Source organism: Artemia sp. Qi Xiang Cuo, chromosome 21 (assembly GCF_049724085.1).
Source record: "Artemia sp. Qi Xiang Cuo chromosome 21, ASM4972408v1, whole genome shotgun sequence".
Lineage (NCBI taxonomy): Eukaryota > Metazoa > Arthropoda > Branchiopoda > Anostraca > Artemiidae > Artemia > Artemia sp. Qi Xiang Cuo.
The window spans coordinates 22438226-22456781 of NC_142814.1; the positions used below are offsets into that span (position 1 = coordinate 22438226).

The 18556-nt window shown below is 36.4% G+C and overlaps 1 protein-coding gene across 2 annotated transcripts in view; it reads right to left on the reverse strand.

The window, feature by feature from the left end:
* The window catches only part of Khc-73 (Kinesin heavy chain 73), a 300519-nt gene that overhangs the window by 84097 nt on the left and 197866 nt on the right, over nt 1-18556 (reverse strand). For both annotated transcript variants that reach the window (XM_089106523.1, XM_089106524.1), the window contains exons 12-14: nt 14433-14576; nt 12979-13150; nt 1797-1959 (exon numbers count right to left, since the gene is read on the reverse strand). In XM_089106523.1, coding sequence (XP_088962649.1) covers nt 1797-1959; nt 12979-13150; nt 14433-14576 — 479 coding nt within the window. The remainder of the gene's footprint in view (nt 1-1796; nt 1960-12978; nt 13151-14432; nt 14577-18556) is intronic.

The following is an 18556-nucleotide window of genomic DNA, read 5'->3' on the forward strand; positions in this document are numbered from 1 at the left end:
CCGAATTTACATTTACGAAAAACCTCGTTTTCCTATAAGAGCCCATGTTAATTTTTGAAATTCCTAAAAGCATAGTATTCCATTATTAAATTAGATCAAAATAGTCCTCTTAACCTGACAAGACCGACTGCAAGCTTCCAAAAATTCCAGCTCTTTCCCAGAAGTTTTTTTTTGTATAAAAACGAAAATCTTACTTTAACGGTTTTTTTCTGTCGCCGAGCCAATAAAAATAACTAAAACAACTCACTGATAGTACACTGGTCAGTATTCCTGTCTGTCAGGCGGAAGACACGTGTTCGATTCCCCGTCAAAGTAAATTTTTTATATATTGAATTTAAAGTAGTATCTCTTAAATTTAAAGTTTAAAAAAGAAACTCAGTTTCTTTTTAAAATCCAATCCATTAAATTCTTCAGCTCAACAGGCGTCTCCAGAAGAATATCACAGTCGGCCTTCATCTTACAGGCAAGTCTTCACTGCTTTGATAACATGCCGTATACCCACATGCTCGAAGAAAAGTTGAAAAAAGAAAATCTTATTGTGCATTTGATTTGAGTATTCAGGAATTAAAAGCCTTAACACAAGAATCTTCAAAAGCGGGGGGTTTGGGGGCGGCAGCCCCCCACCCTTAACTCCCGACACGATCAGCTAACAGTTAGTCAAGCAATAATAAGTAATAAACTGTACAAAAACGTGCAGAAATTATTTTAAAAAAAACTACGTTTTCTAAAGAGTTAAAGAGGCTGAGTCACACGTTCGAACCTTAAAACGTACAGGGATTAGGAGGCACAGTTGGTGGGCTGCCGCCCCCCAAACCCCCGCTTCCGTATATGAAAGGGGCTGTGCCCTCCTCAACGCCTCGCTCTTTACGCTAAAGTTTGACTTTCTCACAACTCTTTTTTTAAACAATAAGAACTTGAGCGTATAGAGCGAGGCGTTGAGGAGGGCAGAGCCCCTTTCACATACGGAAGCGGGGGTTTGGGGGGTGGCAGCCCCCCAACTGTGCCTCCTGATCCCTGTACGTTTTAAGGTTCGAACTTGTGACTCAGCCTCTTTAACTCTTTAGAAAACGTAGTTTTTTTCAAATAATTCAGGATATGCAGCCAAACTAAGACAACCACCATGATCTTGAGACCACCGTCCTAAAGTCCTGTAAAAACATGAACACTCATACGATCAGCAAGAGCTTACATATCAAAATTCAAGATGCCCGTATATTGATTAGATCGTCAACTTGGTAATTGAACTTAGTTTAAACTTGTCAACTTCAATTACTTTCCTGACAACAAATTTCCAGGATCCGTTTCTAGAATCAATTTCCAGAATTCAGGATTCAACTTTCCAGGATTCAGATTATAAATCAGATTTATAATTTAGTACTAAAAATCTCATGGTCAATGGAAAGAGCATTTTGAGAACATTTTTTAATCAGCACTAGAGGCGCTTTCATTGATGCTTATCTTCAGATCCGTCTCTATCCAAAAGTTCGAATTTTGTTTTCTAGTTCCATGCTTCCAATGTATTTCCTTTGTGTAATCGTGCCTTTAAAAGCTAGCTTTTAAACCAAAAAGAAATTCTAATATTTGCATGGATTCTAACAATTAAATCTGATAATCGGGTTCAGCAGAAGGATTATCAATTCAATAAATAGAAATGAACCCTGATTGCAGTAGTGTCAATGAAAAAAAAACATCCATGCAATGGGACAGGTAACAAAAATGAAAATTTCAAAAATGAAAGTCATCTTTACTATCAAATCTTCACCAAAAAGGGATTACTACCTATAAAGAAAACTTACTCGTCTATTTGGGGTAAGATTTTGAGGTGGAATTTGCAGAGTAACACTAAAAAGGGTCTGACGTCCCATTTCTTCACTCAAAAAATTGGCCTCTCGAACGAGAGCGTTTGCTTTGACAATTTCCTCTCTCAGTAGTGCTAAGCTTCGCCGAAATGTTTCATCCCTAGAAAAGATAGCGTTCTTTCAATGGTGTTTCCACTGTTCAGGTGGCGTTTACGATTGCTTGAAACACAACCGTTGACAAAAAATGAGATAAGAAAAATGAACGGGAACTTACCAGAAATTCATACTGGTTCTCCAGCCAATAGGTCTGATATTCATGGAATAGCCTTTTAGCTTGACTATAGTTAAATAACGGCAAGTAAAAATAATGGCTCTAACTCAAATATTAGTCCGTTAGCATTCATAGAAATTACATGTATATAACCATATTAACCATACTGATAAAGGGGAGATTTGCTCCAAACCAACTTCCCCTCCTGATACCTCATGATTTTGATTTCGATTCTTTTCGGTTATTTTTCTTATAGTTCTCGTTTTTTGGCTAGTTTGACGAGTATGACCCTCTCTCCCTCCCCAGTTACCATACCACAGTAATATCCGACCCAATAACAAGAAAACGCTTTGGGTTTTGAAGTCAAAATCCGTTGCCTGAAAAATGAAAAACGACTAGCTCTATTTCTCTTTTCTCTTGTTTTATGTTGAAATAAAGTAATAATAACAAATATTTGTCATCTCTTCTAAAAAAAATATCAACCAATGCTCAGCTATAAACTACTCAGAATATTAATCTCCTTCTATGTGAATACTTCAATAAGTAGCATAAAATGAAATAAAAATATTTAAAACAGGTAAAACTTTGATAGAACAATGGACTTTGACAAGAAATCTGTATAAATAATAATAAAAGTCCGAATAAGTCAGCTTCAAATCCGAAAGAATTTACCAATAGAAAAAAGGAAATGAAAAGAATATCCGAGTTGTCTTCTTAGAAGACAGCTTCCAAGTTTTAATATTCCAACTTTCATTACTATTTATGCAGAAAAAAAAACGGATTCTACTGTCTTATTAAAGTTTTGCCCATTTTTGCTTAGCTTTTACAAAATAGATCCATACAAGTACTACTACTACTAACAACTCACCGCAGCATCAAGCCGTCTGAGGCAAACACAGCTACGCACGCTCCTCCTCCGCCCCAATATATTCAAAGCCTCCCTTTTTACGTCCGCCCACAAAGTTCCCATTTCCTTCAAATCTATCTTTATGACGTCCTCCCACCCCAAACGAGGACGACCTGCTTTCGGTTTAGCCCTAGACGGTTGGCCGAAAAGAACAATCTTCGGCAATCTGTCATCCTTCATCCGCACAACGTACCCTAGCCACCTCAACCTTTCTTTCATTATAGCCCTGGAGAACGGTATTGAACCACATTTTTCGTATAGCCTATTGTTTGAAATACGGTCAGTCAGCTGGGTACCCAGAACAATCCTTAAGCAATTTCTATGGAAAACATCTAGCAAATCTTCATCCACTTTTCGGAGCGTCCATGTTTCAGAGCCATATTTGACCACTGTCATCACTGTAGCTTCTAATATTTTAATCTTGGTTAACTTCCTATTCTTCCATACTTTTTTTTAACTTTTGAAAAACACCCTGACCCTCGGCTATTCCGCTTTTAACACGTTCACTGTTCCCACCATATTTACTAATAATACTACCAAGGTAAGTGAAGCTGCCCATCTGATCAATCTTTTCATTACCCAACGTCACCTTTTCATCTTCACTTATATATAGCCTTAGTGACTTAGTCTACTTAACATTAATTTTCAAACCTATTTTAGCACCCTGAATTCACAAAACCTCTAAAACTTCATTTATTTTGCTCACACTTTCATCTAGGATGCTTAAATCATCAGCATAAGCTACGTCTAGTAGATTTTTTCCTCCCCATTTGATTCCGTGGTCTCCCATTACCTTTCCTGTGCTCCTTAAGACACAGTCCATCAAAACAATCCATATGAAGGGGGATAGAACACAACCCTGCTTAACTCCTGATTTAATACAAAACCAGCTACTAACCTCATTTCCTACCTTAACCGCAGCAATGTTATTCTCGTACATAGCACTAATCACTTTAATGTATTTGTCTGGTACACCATACAAGGATAAAACCTTTACCAAAGCTCTTCTACCAACAGAATCAAACACTTGCACAAAATCTATAAAACTGAGGACAGGTCAAAGGTGTTTAAAAACTCAGGCACTTCTCAATTATTAGCCTAAGAGTGAAAATTTGGTCGACACATCCTCTACCTTTTCTAAAACCGCACTGCTCTTCTCTTTAAACTTTGTCTACGGCATCTCTCAGTCTAAAAAGTATCATATTACTAAGTAATTTACTACCTACAGAGACCAAACTAATGCCTCGATAATTACCACACTCACTTTTATCACTTTTCTTTAAAAGTGGCTTAATTAAGGTTTCCTAAAATCGTTAGGTACTTCCCCTCTTTCAAAAATCATATTTATAATCTTCAGTAACTTATTTCTAACCTCAGAGTCGCCATATTTAAGAAACTCATTTATCACACTATCAGAACCTGGAGCCTTATTATTTTTTAATCCTTTTAGTACTGTCGCTAGTTCCTAATCACAAATCAAATCTTCCTTCACATCCAGGGTATTACAAACTTTTCATTTTCCTCTATATCTTTTCCTGCAACTCTATCTCGGTTAAGCAAATTCTCAAAATGTTCAGCCCATCTCTCTTTAGTTTTTTTCCTTATCGCTAATTGCGGCCCCATTCCTATCTTTAACTGGGCCAAGCCCAGATTGACTACTCCCTCTCAATTTGTTAACAATTTGTTTTCATATGATCTATCACTCAGATAATTCTTGTACAAGTCCTTTCTCCTTTCTATTAAACATAAAGCTTTTTCACTAATATTCTTAGCTGCAGTTCTAGCTTTCTTCCCTAAGATACCTTCAGCAACTTCACAAATTATTTTTCTAAAATTAGTCCAACCATCTTCCATATTACCAAATTTTAAACTCTCAATTTTAGTATTCAACTGTTCCTGGAAAGTTTCTCTCAAAGTCTCATCTTGAAGTCTACCAACATCATAACTTCCCGAGAGGTATTTACTCTTCCGATATTTCAGCTTTAAATTAATCCTTGACACTACTAGATGGTGATCTTTACTTTTAACATCAATAACGGTACTCCTATATACGGTTTGATCCTGCCAGTCTTCTGTTTACTTTAACATAATCAATAAGGTTTGCTGTCTTACCATCACGTGAATACCATGTTAACTTAAGAGCCATTTCATGACCAAACCGTATTGATTATAACTAGATTGTTATACCTACAAAATTGCAAAAGTCTGTGTCCATTACTGTTTTCTTTTCCTGCACCAAATTTACCTAGGCTAGGATACCATATATCTCTATTTCTACCGACCTGGGCGTTAAAATGTCCCAGCTATAACATCATATATCTACCTGGGACCATGTCTATTGGCTCCTGTAACTGTAAGTAAAATTCATCTGAGTCACTAGTATCTCCGTCAGTCGGTTCTACAGGGGCGTATACTACTATAACTGATACCCTGAACTTTTTAGTCATTAAATGAGAAACTAGTATTCTATTTATTATTGCTTCCCAACCCTTAACAAGACTTAACGGCTTCCTTACTCATCGTGAGACCCACTCCCTGTCTATGTACCTCATCCTTCGTGCCTGAGTAGCCAAATTCTATATCACCTAATTTCATGCTTCATACCCCTTGGATATGAGTTTCTGAAACTCCTAATAAATCCAGTTCAAATCGCCTGAATTCATCGGTCAAAATATCAAAACGATAGTCATTTTTGAACTTTTTAACATTCCAAATTCCGATTTTCATGTTCTTTATATCATTGAAATTATTTTGGCCTCAGGAAAACCAATGATCCCGGATACCAGTGCAGGACGGGGATCACATATCTTTTCATTTCTACACCGAAGTGCTTAAGCCGGCTTAGAACCGGACAGCAAGAAGTCCCTGGGACCTCCATGAGTGGAGGCTTTGTGCAATCCTGGGCCTATCTTGGTCACAACTTGGTTTTCAGCACTTGGCGGTGCTCTTCTATCAACAAGAGTCGAAATCCTGCACAGACAATCTCAAGCCTATTACCTCCGAATCATTATGTATTCATGCCTACAAATATTATGCTACTATGGGGAGGCAGCCCATAATAGACAAATTAGCTAGGAAGAGGTTTTTCAGCCCGAAGACGCCCATCGAAACATACCAAGCCTAGAAGAATTGTCATTTGTCAGAATCCCGTGCGAATGCTGTGTCGTTTACTAGGCTATAATTTCCTCGAGGGGTACCACTCCTCAAGTAGGAATAGAGTCGACCGCAAGGTCCCCAGTCTTGTAGGTACCCCGAAAGGGTCGAGGCAGCCCTTTGTAGAGGCCGTTGTCCATAGATCTGGATCTTACGCCCTGCCGCAGTTGATCCTCCCGCAATGGTGTTCTGCATCACCAATTTAACCCATTACTGGGAGAAGGTTTGTAACTCATGGGACTTGTGGACAAACCAGTGGGCCCTTTTAAGTGTACATTTTAGAGGCCTTCTTCCTCCTCCGCCTGTATTTATGACCCCGGACGAGGGTGCCCTAGTTCTATTATGGACCCCCGGGACAAGGTCCCCCTTGGTTCGTGCCTCCTATGGAGGTGCCCTACATATCTGTAGAGCGTTCCCCTATTGCCACCTGGGGACACGCTGAATGGCCCGGGGAAGGCCTATCCACTGCTTAACATTTAGGACTCTTTGTTGATGGATGTGTCCAGTTTAGCTCAATACTGAACATACTTAAGTATCCAACAAAAGTGGATATAAACCATTTTTTTGCGTTTTTTGTACCCCCCCCCCCCAAAAAAAAAACAATCTTTGGGTGAAGACCCCCCCCCCCGATAAAATACTGGGTACGGCCTTGCTAGCCATCTCAACCTTTCTCTCATTATAGCTATAGAAAGCGGGATTGAACCACGCTTTTCGTACAGCCTACTGTTTGAATTACGGACAGTCAGCCGGGTACCCGAAACAAATAAAAACCCTTCCAATGCTTTTTTTAGACAAAAGCAAAAAAAAGAAGCTTTTTTGTACAGTTTATGATTTGGCACCCCCTTCATAGAAGTTGTTATACAAAAAAAAGAAGAAAAGCTTCTTTTGCATCATTTTTTCATTTGACACCCCTTTTAATTAAGTTTTTATACTTAAAAACAGCCTTTCTGGTATCATTTTATCATTTTTTCACTGAAAAAATTGCTTTTCACTGAATAATTCACTGAATTGCATTTCACTGAACAATTGCCGTTCGCCCCAAGCCCCAATGTCGCTCCCCACTCCCAATAAAAACAACCGTTTCTTTAATTCAATTTCATAAAGACGATACTTTTGTCAACATATGAAGAACCGTGTATATTGCAATTGTATCTGCCTGGTTTATATGCAAAGTAACACATGAGACGAAAATTAACGAACAAGAGAGTAGTAAAGAATTATGGTATACAAAGTAATATTTGGCAGGGATAGTCACTAGTGATAAATCACTAAAGATAGCATCGTGACTGGCTGATTTTTGGAGATTTAAGGAACCAAATTTTTTTCGGAGAGACATAGATTTTCGGGGAAATCCCCGAAAATTCAGGGACAGTGCAAGCCCTGCTTGATTTCTAATAAGGAAAATCGAAATACCTAACCACACGAGAAAAGAAAAGCTCCGACTTTGTGGTTGACGCAATAAAGAATTGCCGCAATATTAATTCAAAGTCAGCCGAATGCCACCTCCTCTGCCGGTGGCGGCATTATGACACTTCGGCGGCGGTCAACCGGGCCTATCATTGGCGGCGTTCGGTCGAGGCAGTGGCGTGGCGCCGGGGTCTAGTCGTATCCAGGATTTTTTTTCAGGGGGGGATGGGGTACAAAAAAAACATTAAAAACGCATAAAAAACTTTTTTATATTCTATTTTGCTACGTTTTACGAGTCGGACAAACGTTTAGGGGGGGGAGGGGGTCAAATCACCTTCCCCCTGGACACGGCCTTGCTACACAGATAAGTGGGTTATTAACCCCTAGTTAATCACCCATAAACTTGATCAACATCATCCCTTAAACTTGAGCCTATCCCTGAAGATGACTTAATACTAAACAAGATTACTAAAAAGTACTAGTAAATGCAAAATGAGAGCTTGATATACATTGATATCCATTCCTGACCGGCAGACAAACAAAATTAGAACATTAAGAATCAATGCAACCAGATTTGTTTACAGTTGAGGCTCTCTTTGTTCCGAAACTCAAATTGTAATGTCTTCACGGCCAGAACCTTTAATTAGGTAAAAAAAAAAACTTTCAAACGGTATAATTCTTGCATGGGGCTAATTTGTTGAAATATTTGCAAAAATGTTTTTTTTTCACTTCTCTTGTCCCTTGTGTTAACTCCCTAACGTCCGAGATGGTTGTAGCCTCCTTAAACTGTACAAAATAGGCAGGGTAGTGAAAACACGCTCTGTCAAAGCCAAAACAAAAGTTTCTGGAGGCTTTTTGAATGAACAGTCTCCATACGCTTAATAATAAACACTGTAACCGAATAATGACACAGCGTAACATAACTGAACGCGTATGTTTGTCTTTCTAAATTTATATAATGCATCACAATATAATATATTATCAGTTTTTATTTGGCTTTACCATTTTGTAAATTACTTTCCTTAAAAAAAAAGACTTATTAGAGAACTAATGAAATATTTCTCAGGTACATTCTGCTATTATTAGTCTAATTTCTCATTGCTTTCATGAATTTGCAAGACGTCATATTTTGTATGAAGCCATTTCAGGTTGTATAAACATATCACTACAGATAGAATGACATGACTCTTGGTATAAAACACCAGCAGTGTGACAACCATGACGTCACTTTTACAATATATACAAGCAATTCCAGGCATTTTCATTATTTATTTAAAGAGAGCTATAAGATGAGTATTATTAAATGTTTTGCTATTGGGATTCCAGTCTCATGTGCTGGAATAGCAATCACGTGGGGGATTAAGAAGTATAGAGGATCCTATATGGATGAAAGTTCGAAGAATAGTGAATCCGGACCAGTCAATGAGGCTCAGAAAGAAACTAAAGTTGACAGTGACACTATAACAGACAAAAGCAAAGATAATGGTGCAAGTAGTAAGAGTTGTGAAAGTTTATCACCTGCGGTAGAAGAAACTGTTGAGGCCAAAGACCGTAGTGACGGAAGACCGAATCCAAAATTCAGAAGGCTTCTGGCTCCTAACTGGCTCACTGCCTTAACTTACTCAAACAGCAGGTATTTCTATCACTGGGTGAGAAATGGTATACCTACTAACTCTCAAGTACTAATTTTTAGAGAGGAATTAATCAGAAGTATGACAGAATATATCCAAAGTATCATAGCTTTTTGCTATCATTCAGTCTCAAAAGAGCCTGTTCAAATCCGAAAACAAATTAAAGTTGACAGCGATACTCCGACAGACAAAAGCAAAGATAATGGTGCAAGCAGTAAGAGCTGTGAAAGTATATCACCTACGGTAGATAAAACAGTTGAGGCCGAAGACCGTAGTGACGCAAAACCGAATCCAAAATTCAGATCGCTTATGACTCCTAACTGGCTTAACTGGCTCACTGGCTTAACTTACACGAACAGCAAATTTTTCTGCCACTGGGTGAAAAATGGTATGCCTTCTAACTCTCAAGTACTAATTTTTAAAGAGGAATTTATCAAGAGTGTAACAGAACATACCCGAAGTATCATAGCTTTTTGGTATCGTCGAAGATAAGCAAAATGTAAATGTTGATTTCTTGTAGAAACTATAAAAATAAATTTATGTTATTCTTATTGGTATTTTGTTTTAGTGGATATATTCGTAGATGTCTTGTTTAGACCCTGAATTAATTGTGTAGAAGATCACATCTGAGAAATTAAACAAAAATGGCTTTTATGAACCACTAAAAATCAGCTTTTGTAACATTAACCGCAAGTCCTAGGAGTGTACGTATAACCTTGAACTCCATAGGAGCCTATAACTTAGAAGTTACAGTACGCTGAAGACGCCTTGTTTTATACGGGCGATATATTCGGTTTTTTTTTTTTCTCTTCGTTATTCGTTCTACTTTACTGGCCATGGACCCGTTTTGTCGTTTTCATATTCATTTCTTTGTTTTAAACAATAGACTATATTTGATAATAAAAAGGTATTTAAAAAAATTAAAAAATTTGGTGTCATCAAGCATTTCAGAGCTAAACAGTTATAGCATTAAACTAACTATAACAATATATAAATATGAAACAAGTAGAGGAATAATTCTAGTCTATAAAACAAAAAAGTAAAGCAAAAGTTTAAATTAGAAAAATAAAGTAAGACAGAATTTAACTTCAATTTAATATCGCGGTCCTTGCTTACTCACCATACGGCATTTTGAGACAAACTTAACAAAAGTTTCTTCCATGTGTAGTTTTCAACTTGGGTCGAATGGTACAGCCAAAAGATTTACCAAAGCTTAGCTAAAAAGGTATTCCCCAAAGGAATAATCTTTATTCTTATTTTAATATAAAGATTAAAAATTATTTTTACAAGCAGTGTGAAATTTTTTTCAAATTAACGTACTTAAGAATAAATTTTCATTTTTATGGATTAGGGTTAGTCGTCGTATCTCACATGCGACCCCAATTGTGGACAGGTGTGGCCACTTAAGCCACTGTGACTACAATTTGTCTTACGACAGCAAAGTGATACGACAGAATTTATGACAATAATACGATTTACAGCAATTTAATCCAAAGCAGGAGCTAAAGTATTTTTCAATACAATAGATCCATACAACGTCTCCAAAACAAGAAAAACTCTTAGCAAACCGATAAAAAAAAAAAAAAAATTAATTTACCAAAAAAAAATTAATTTACAAAAAAAAAAATATTAATTTACAAAAAAAGATTAATTTCGTAAAAAAAATATTGCAGGCATCTTCAGCAGCTTTTACTTTAGGTTTAACATGGTAATAAAATAAAGCTCTGACTTTAAAATAAAATCTATAGAATGTAATCCAAACTAACAAAATCAACAGTGAAACGATAAGATCAAGAATAAGATTAGGTTTTGTGCAACATCGCTAACAACTTCTGCTGTTTGTATTTTCGTTTTAACGGGGATTAACTATGTAAGAAAAAAACTCGTTAAATCTAAAGAAAGCTGTAAGTATTGTCAGCCTAAGCGTTTTTAAATCAAGTCTATTATTCTTCTTTAGTCGTTTCGCTTAAGTAATTTCATCAGTTATAATAAAAGTTGATGTACTTGTTATAGCATAAAAGATACCATTCACTTTAAAACTGATGCAAGGGTGGATTGCCTGTACAATAAAATAAACCGATAAAACATTGGCAAAAACAAAATCACATTTTTTGCAGAAAGTATAATTAGCAGCTTTTTGAGAGGTTCAATGGGGTGAATTGGGTAGCCAAAAGAAAACCTCACTAACCCCAAAGAAAGCTGCAAAAGTTGTCAGATTGAACATTATTTGACGAGTTATTATGAGTCTAATCTTATTATTTACTTCAGTGCTTTATTTAAGTGATTTCATCGCTTTAACAACCTTTTAAAAATTTATTTTAACATTAGAGAACATTACCAGCAAACTGATGATGGGGAAATATATCTCTAATGTCACAATAAAATCAATAAAGTTTTTTCAAAAATAAGAAAATCACTTAGGCAAGCAATAAAACAAAGAACAAAAGTATATTCTGTGCAAGGTTATCGTTGACAGCTTGTGCAGTGTTTATTTCATTTTTAACAGAGTGAATAGAAAAACCAAAAACAACTTGTTAAATGCAGGTTAAACTGCAAAAATTGTAACCAGAAACCTTTTTTGCAATAAGGCATCTTATCGTTCTATTGAACTAATCACGTGGTTTTTCATACAAACCTACCTATTTTACCTCAGATTTAATATTCCCTACGAGTCAGTTGAAATTTTTACCTAAAATAACAGGTTTTTGCCCTATCAAAAGCCTGCGAGAGAAGAGGCTGCCTGGGTCTAAATACTAAAGATACAATATGGTATAATTTCTCAGAGTAGCAATGGATAGTACCTAACAATAGAATGAAGGTTAGCGACAAGACGAGTTAATGACATCACATTTCTTAAGCCCATGTCTGAACTCTGCTCTACGATGTTGGTGTCCCAGCTGAGCCTCTAATGACAATAACTACTAGAGATATAACGACAATATCAGTACTGAACCTGGCAGTATCTAATAGTAGAATAAAGCCTAGCGACAAGACCAGTTAATGACTCCACCTTTCTTGAGCCCATCTCTCAACTCTGCTCAGTGATGTTGGTGTCCCTACTGAGCCAAAAATGACAGTATCTATTAGAAATATAATTACAGTATCAGTACTGAGCCTGACAGTATCTAATAGTAGAACAAAGGCTAGCGACAAGAACAGGTAATGACTCCACCTTTCTTGAGCCCATCTCTCAACTCTGCTCAGTGATGTTGGTGTCCCTACTGAGCCAAAAATGACAGTATCTATTAGAAATATAATTACAGTATCAGTACTGAGCCTGACAGTATCTAATAGTAGAATAAAGGCTAGCGAAAAGAACCGGTAATGACTTGACCTTTCTTGAGCCCATCTCTTTGCTCTGTGATGTTTGTGTCCCAACTGAGCCTCTCATGTCAGTATCTATTATAAATATAATGACAGTATCAGTACTGAGCCTGACAGTATCTAATAGTAGAATAAATGCTAGCGACAAGAATATTTAATGACTTCACCTTTCTTGAGCCCATCTCTTTGCTCTGTGATGTTTGTGTCCCAAATGAGCCTCTGATGTCAGTATCTATTAGAAATATAATGACAGTATCAGTACTGAGCCTGACAGTATCTAATAGTAGAATAAAGGCTAGCGACAAGAACAGGTAATGACTTCACCTTTCTTGAGCCCATCTCTCATCTCTGCTCTGTGATGTTGGTGTCCCTACTGAGCCTAAAATGACAGTATCTATTAGAGATATAATGACAATATCAGTACTGAGTCTGACAGTATCTAATAGTAAACTAAACGATATTGACAAAACAAGTTAATAACTTCACCTTTCTTGTGCCCATCTCTCGACTCTACTCTGTGATGTTGGTGTCCCAACTGAGCCTCTTGACCGAAAAGGGTCAAACGGCAAATAAGGTGCATATGGAGTTGACGGTGATAATATATTCCGCAATTGAAGGAACTGTCTTTCGTATTCTTGCCTTTGACGCTCCAGAGCAACTGAAAGTAATACAAAAAAAATTAAATTTAACAAAAAAAATATACATCATTTTCAAAAGAATACAAACTGGAAATCAAAATAAATGAAATATAAGTATAATTTAAAAATTAAAATAATAAAATCAAAGGGGCTGCTTCTCAAGCAGATTTTATTCTATAAATTTTAAGATAACTATATTTTATTCTATATCATCAAGTGTGACTTCAATTACTAAGCTTAGATACGAATGCCCCGTATGAATTATAAATGTTTATATCATGTAAAATTTATATCTCCAGTTTAGGCCAATGGATTAGAGGAAATGGGAAAAGACATATATTAATCAATTCCTCATTATTAAGGAAAATGTTGGATGGTGAAACCTTTCAACATTCACCATTAATTCTAGTATTTAATTTGCTCTATTTGATGTTAGATCTTTTTAGATCATAACTCCAGCGACTGGTCTCTGTGATTTTTTTCAATAGTAATTTCATGCATAATTGCGTCGAATTCCACCACTTTTTAAGGTGCGTTCACATATTTAAATACTGCTTATTCCCATAGCAAAAGGTCCACCAATAAAATTTATGCGAGTAGCTTGGCCACATCTACGTCGGGTTTCGCTTTGATTTACAGAGGGGCCGCATTATAGGCTTCATTAGGAGGAGAAATTCAAAATAGATCTGAAGTAACTGAATTTCAAAAATTTTTGAAAAATGAGTTGTTGTCTAAGAATGAATTTAAGGATTGAATTCATTAGATTTAAAATTGGTAGGACAGTAATCAAATTGAGATTGTTATTGTCTTTTGTCTCTTGACATTGTTTAGCGCATTTAAGGAAAGGAATTCAATATCAAAATGATAGCAGGGTATATGTGGTTGTTAAGACCTCTTCACAGGTAAAAGGAATTTTTTTTCGTTTTTAAATAATTTTTTTTCGTTTTTTGTTTAATAAATTATATTAAAAAGAAAAAGGGAAAAGCACTAGATCCAAGTAAGGATCAACTTCCTCAAACACAAGGATCCTAAATTTATAATGTAAAATTTGACAGATGCTCATTTTTATATTTATAAAAAGTCTTTAGCTAAACTCTAAACTCCAGATTGGTCTTAAGTTTCTTAAAACTCTTTTATTGCTAGAAAAGCCGTCAAAGCAACGAAGCTTATTTAAATGTCAAGCAACTGAGACTCAGTAAATTTCAGTTCGACATCTGTTCGATTATCTTTAGGCACGTTTCTTCTTTGGAGGCTCTTAAGGAGAAATACGAATGGCTAATATAAAAGTAAATAAATACTGACCTTGTTTATCTTCTTCATGTTGACGTTCAAGACGGTCTATCGCTGCCTGAATTGTATCATTAGAAGAGTCCTTCATCATCAATTCTTCACGAGCAAAATTATAATCTATAGCCTGAGCAGGTGTTTGTGGATCACTCAAAGTTCCTAAAGTAGGATAGCACCAATTACACACAGGTAGTCCTGCACAGAGGGCGACTGTGGTAATTCAAAAGGCATTATGTGAAACTTTTGTCAAATGCATATCTACAGTCCACTCTATTTAACGAAATGCGCTCCTTCGATTGGTCTAATCCACCTCTCTACATCTAACTCCGGTTTCTTGATAATCCAGCATTTCTTTTTTTCAAAATGCGTTGTTTTCTTTTCTGAATTCAGAAATAGTTGGTATTTTGAGCTTAAGGCATTAAAACTGTGTTTTACCTATCTTGAAGGCTGGATAAAAACCTTTGTCGTGCAAACAGTTCTTTTTCAATAACAACCAAACACCAAAAGTAATTTTTCGTTTTTTTTTGCTATAAACCGAACCCCAAGATGAATATTTCACACCGAACCCCAAGATGAATATTTCATTGTTTTTTTTGTTTTTTTTTGTTTTTTTTTTAATTGAAAATCAACAATTTTGCAGTAGGCATCAAGACATGGCTAATTATAGAAAAAAGCCAAGACAGATAGCCCGAGTAATTGAGAGGCAAAAATGTTTATAATGCATAGCACAGAGAAGACAGGGACTTCCCGCTGTCAGAAGCACTATGGTCAAAAACAGTGTTCTGGCAAAAATTTCTAGTCTCACAATCCCGAAAGCATTCATAACCTAAATTGGGTGCATTAATCCAAGACCTGAGACTTTAATTTTACAGTAAAGTCAAAAAATGGGGAATTTGTGACGAAATTTACGACTGATATTAAGAAACTGCCAACAAAGCTTGTTGGCCGACAGAGATAAAAAAGATAAGACCGCAACGTATACGCTTTTGCGGGGATATGAGAAATCCAGCCGATACAAAATTTAAAGTTGTCTCGCCCCCTCGCCCCCCTCAAAAAAAGACTAAATTTTCAGCTCAATTCCCCATCTGCGATCAAACAGTATAAACTTGCGGAAAATACAAATTTGAAAACACTCGTACACTAAGAAAAAAGATCCCTCTCTTATTTGAATTCTTTTTCGACCTGCACGCGTAAAATAGCCTAATACCGATTTTTTCCTCCAAAAATGTAAATTCACTCAAAACATATACCCTCAATATTTTTTTTTCTGACAGAAGAACGATCGCAGAGCACCATAATCACACTTAAAACCCCGAGATTGGTGGGGTGGAGGGGACAGGTGCTCTAACTAATGAGCTAGCGAGGCTCGTTCGTTTGTTTTACATCTTTAGTGCATTATATATAAAAGTGAATGGGTTCCCTATAAACAAGTTTTTTAGAATTAATGACACTTAACAGTTGTATAGGTGGATAACTGTTTGTACAAGTAATTTTTTTTCTTGCACAATAACGCATTTTTATATTAATAGCTCTAGTTTTTGACTATTTGAGAAATAAATTAACGCTTTGATGAGAAAAAAAAATCAAAATATTTCAAGGGTGAAATCTACTTAAAAAAATGTCATATAATGCCTTTTAAAATGCTGCAGTCCATCTAACGGCAATATTTACGCTTCGTAGCAATTACGTCTTGCTACTATTGCGTCTTGATTTTCTAATATGACGATAGGGAGAAGTAAAGGTTTTATCCTCCACAAAAATCTAAAAATTAATGTTCAAAAATTAATATTTTAAAATAAAAGTGGCACGGTATTCACAACGGCAGAGATTGCAAGTAGTTGGGACGTCCTAGGTTCTTTCTCTGAAGCATTAACATTAGGCCGTCATGCAGTTATCGAAACAAAATTTTGTATCGTTATCAGGAGACAGGAATCAGGTAAAAATACGGCATTAAGCCACCAAGCCACCATGAACACGATGTGGGGCAGCAGTTGGTCTAAAAAAATCAACAAGTCAATCCAAAATCTTATAGTGATTCTCTAATTGAATCGGTCAACATGCCTATAATCATGGTGCTTGAACATAAGCATAGTGATTAAATGGCCATTTTCCTGATTTGCCCCCTCCCCCTTAAGAAAAAACAATGGAATTCGGGTTAGATAATACGTAAATTTGATAATAATTTTGGACGATAATGAAAGAGAGTTCTATCACTTTTGATTAATTGACGGTTTTATTTAAGGCTTTGCAAAATTTTGTAATTGTCAGTCAGTGACTTCGGAATATCTCTTTCACTCGGGAAAGCAAGAACTCGAGTCTTATGTGCTAGGAAGCTTCCATCCTAATCAGCTTTTCTGAAAGTTTCTTGAGTTTCAATTTGCAGTTATACTGGAGAGGAATAAAGCTCTTTTCCTTTGTAGTAACTTAACACAAGAAAGATTTGATCGTGCAATGTCTTTTTATTACATGAGAAAAAAAAGCGTCTGACCTACATGATGCACACAGACAAAAATCATTCAGAGCAAAATTTTGGCACCAATAAAAAAAGCTTTTATTTTAGTTTTTGCTAGATTGTCTGAAAATAGACTGTACTCTATCTACAAAGAGAGCCTCCTTACGTCAGTGATCCCCGCTCTATTCAAACAACCTATTATATCTGTGCAGTCTTATGTTTTTTTGGCGAATCTCGATTTTGACCTTCTGCAACGTAATAAGCGCCAAAACTAATAAGATTAGCCGGGTTTTGTTTCAAACCAGGATCCTTATTAAGTCAAACAAATGAACTAGGCATCGCGTCTAAAAACGGAGAGGAAACATCCCTATTTAATGTGGTCGATCAGTGGGAAACAAACTTGAGACCACACAACTGTCATACCCCCCCCTCCAGTAAATAAAATAAAGTTGGCTGCTGATGTCTCTACGACCAGGTAGTGTATAAGAGCCCCCCGCCCCGCGCCGGCGGCGCGCCCGAACGCCCCCGCCACCCGGCCCGGGCGCCCCCCACCCGAACGCCGCCGGCGCGCCACCACCCGCACACGTGGCGGCGTTCGGGCGTCTTAAACTTAATTGTGCGGCACGTTTTTATTGCGTCAACCACAAAGTTGGAGCTTTTCCTTCTCGTGTGGTTTAGTATTCGATTTTCCTGATTAGTAATCAAGCAGGGCTTGCACTATCCCCAAATTTTGGGGTATTTCCCCGACAATCTATGTGTCCCCCCGAAAAAAAATTTGGTTCCCCCAATTCTCGAGAATCAGGCTATCACGGTGACTTTCCGCCCCTAGCGATTTATTACCAGTGACTGTCACAGGCAAATATTACTTTACATACCATAATTCTTCACTACTCTCTGGTTAGTTAATTTTCTTCTCTTGTTACTTTGCATAAAAACCAGACAGATGCAATATGCTATTGCATTGTAAATATTGCAATATACACAGTTCTTCATATGTTGACAAAAAAAGTATCGTCTTTATGAAATGAGTTTAAATCATTTCGAATCCAGTTTCCCACTTGCAATTCCTTACATCATTCATAGTCAAGAATTTTATTTTCAAGTTGAATAGAAATATAGAACGCAACATCCACTACAGTTTGATTTTGAAATTGATAGCAGAAAGATCGTTTCTACAGCTGAATTGTAAGTTTGCGGATTTTTCTTTTGCTGTTTTTAGATAAGATTTTCTTAATGTTTAATACTCAATTTTTTAACCATTTATATATTAAATAAAATAAAATATTCTGTCTTAAAATATTTTACCCCCCCCCCAAAAAAAAAACTTTAAATTTTTAATAAATTTTGCTATATTATACGCTATTTATAAGGTTGGGGAATAAAATATTTAAACATAAGTTACCCCAAAAATATGACTCATAAAAAAAATTGCAAATTATTGCCTATAGGGGGGGGGATAGGGGGCTATAATTTTTAAATGATAATACCTCATTTTTTTATATTGAAAGCAGGGATGCCAAAAAGATATTTATTTTTTTCATTTAAAGCGGAGATGGAAAAAAAACTATAAAATTCCCTGGGAAACCATTGAAATATTTTGATAGACCCAGGGTCCCCCCTTCGGACTTATTCAGTGTCTTGGCTGTTTTGCAATTTCTTGTAGGCTACTGGCCTAATTTGGGTTTTG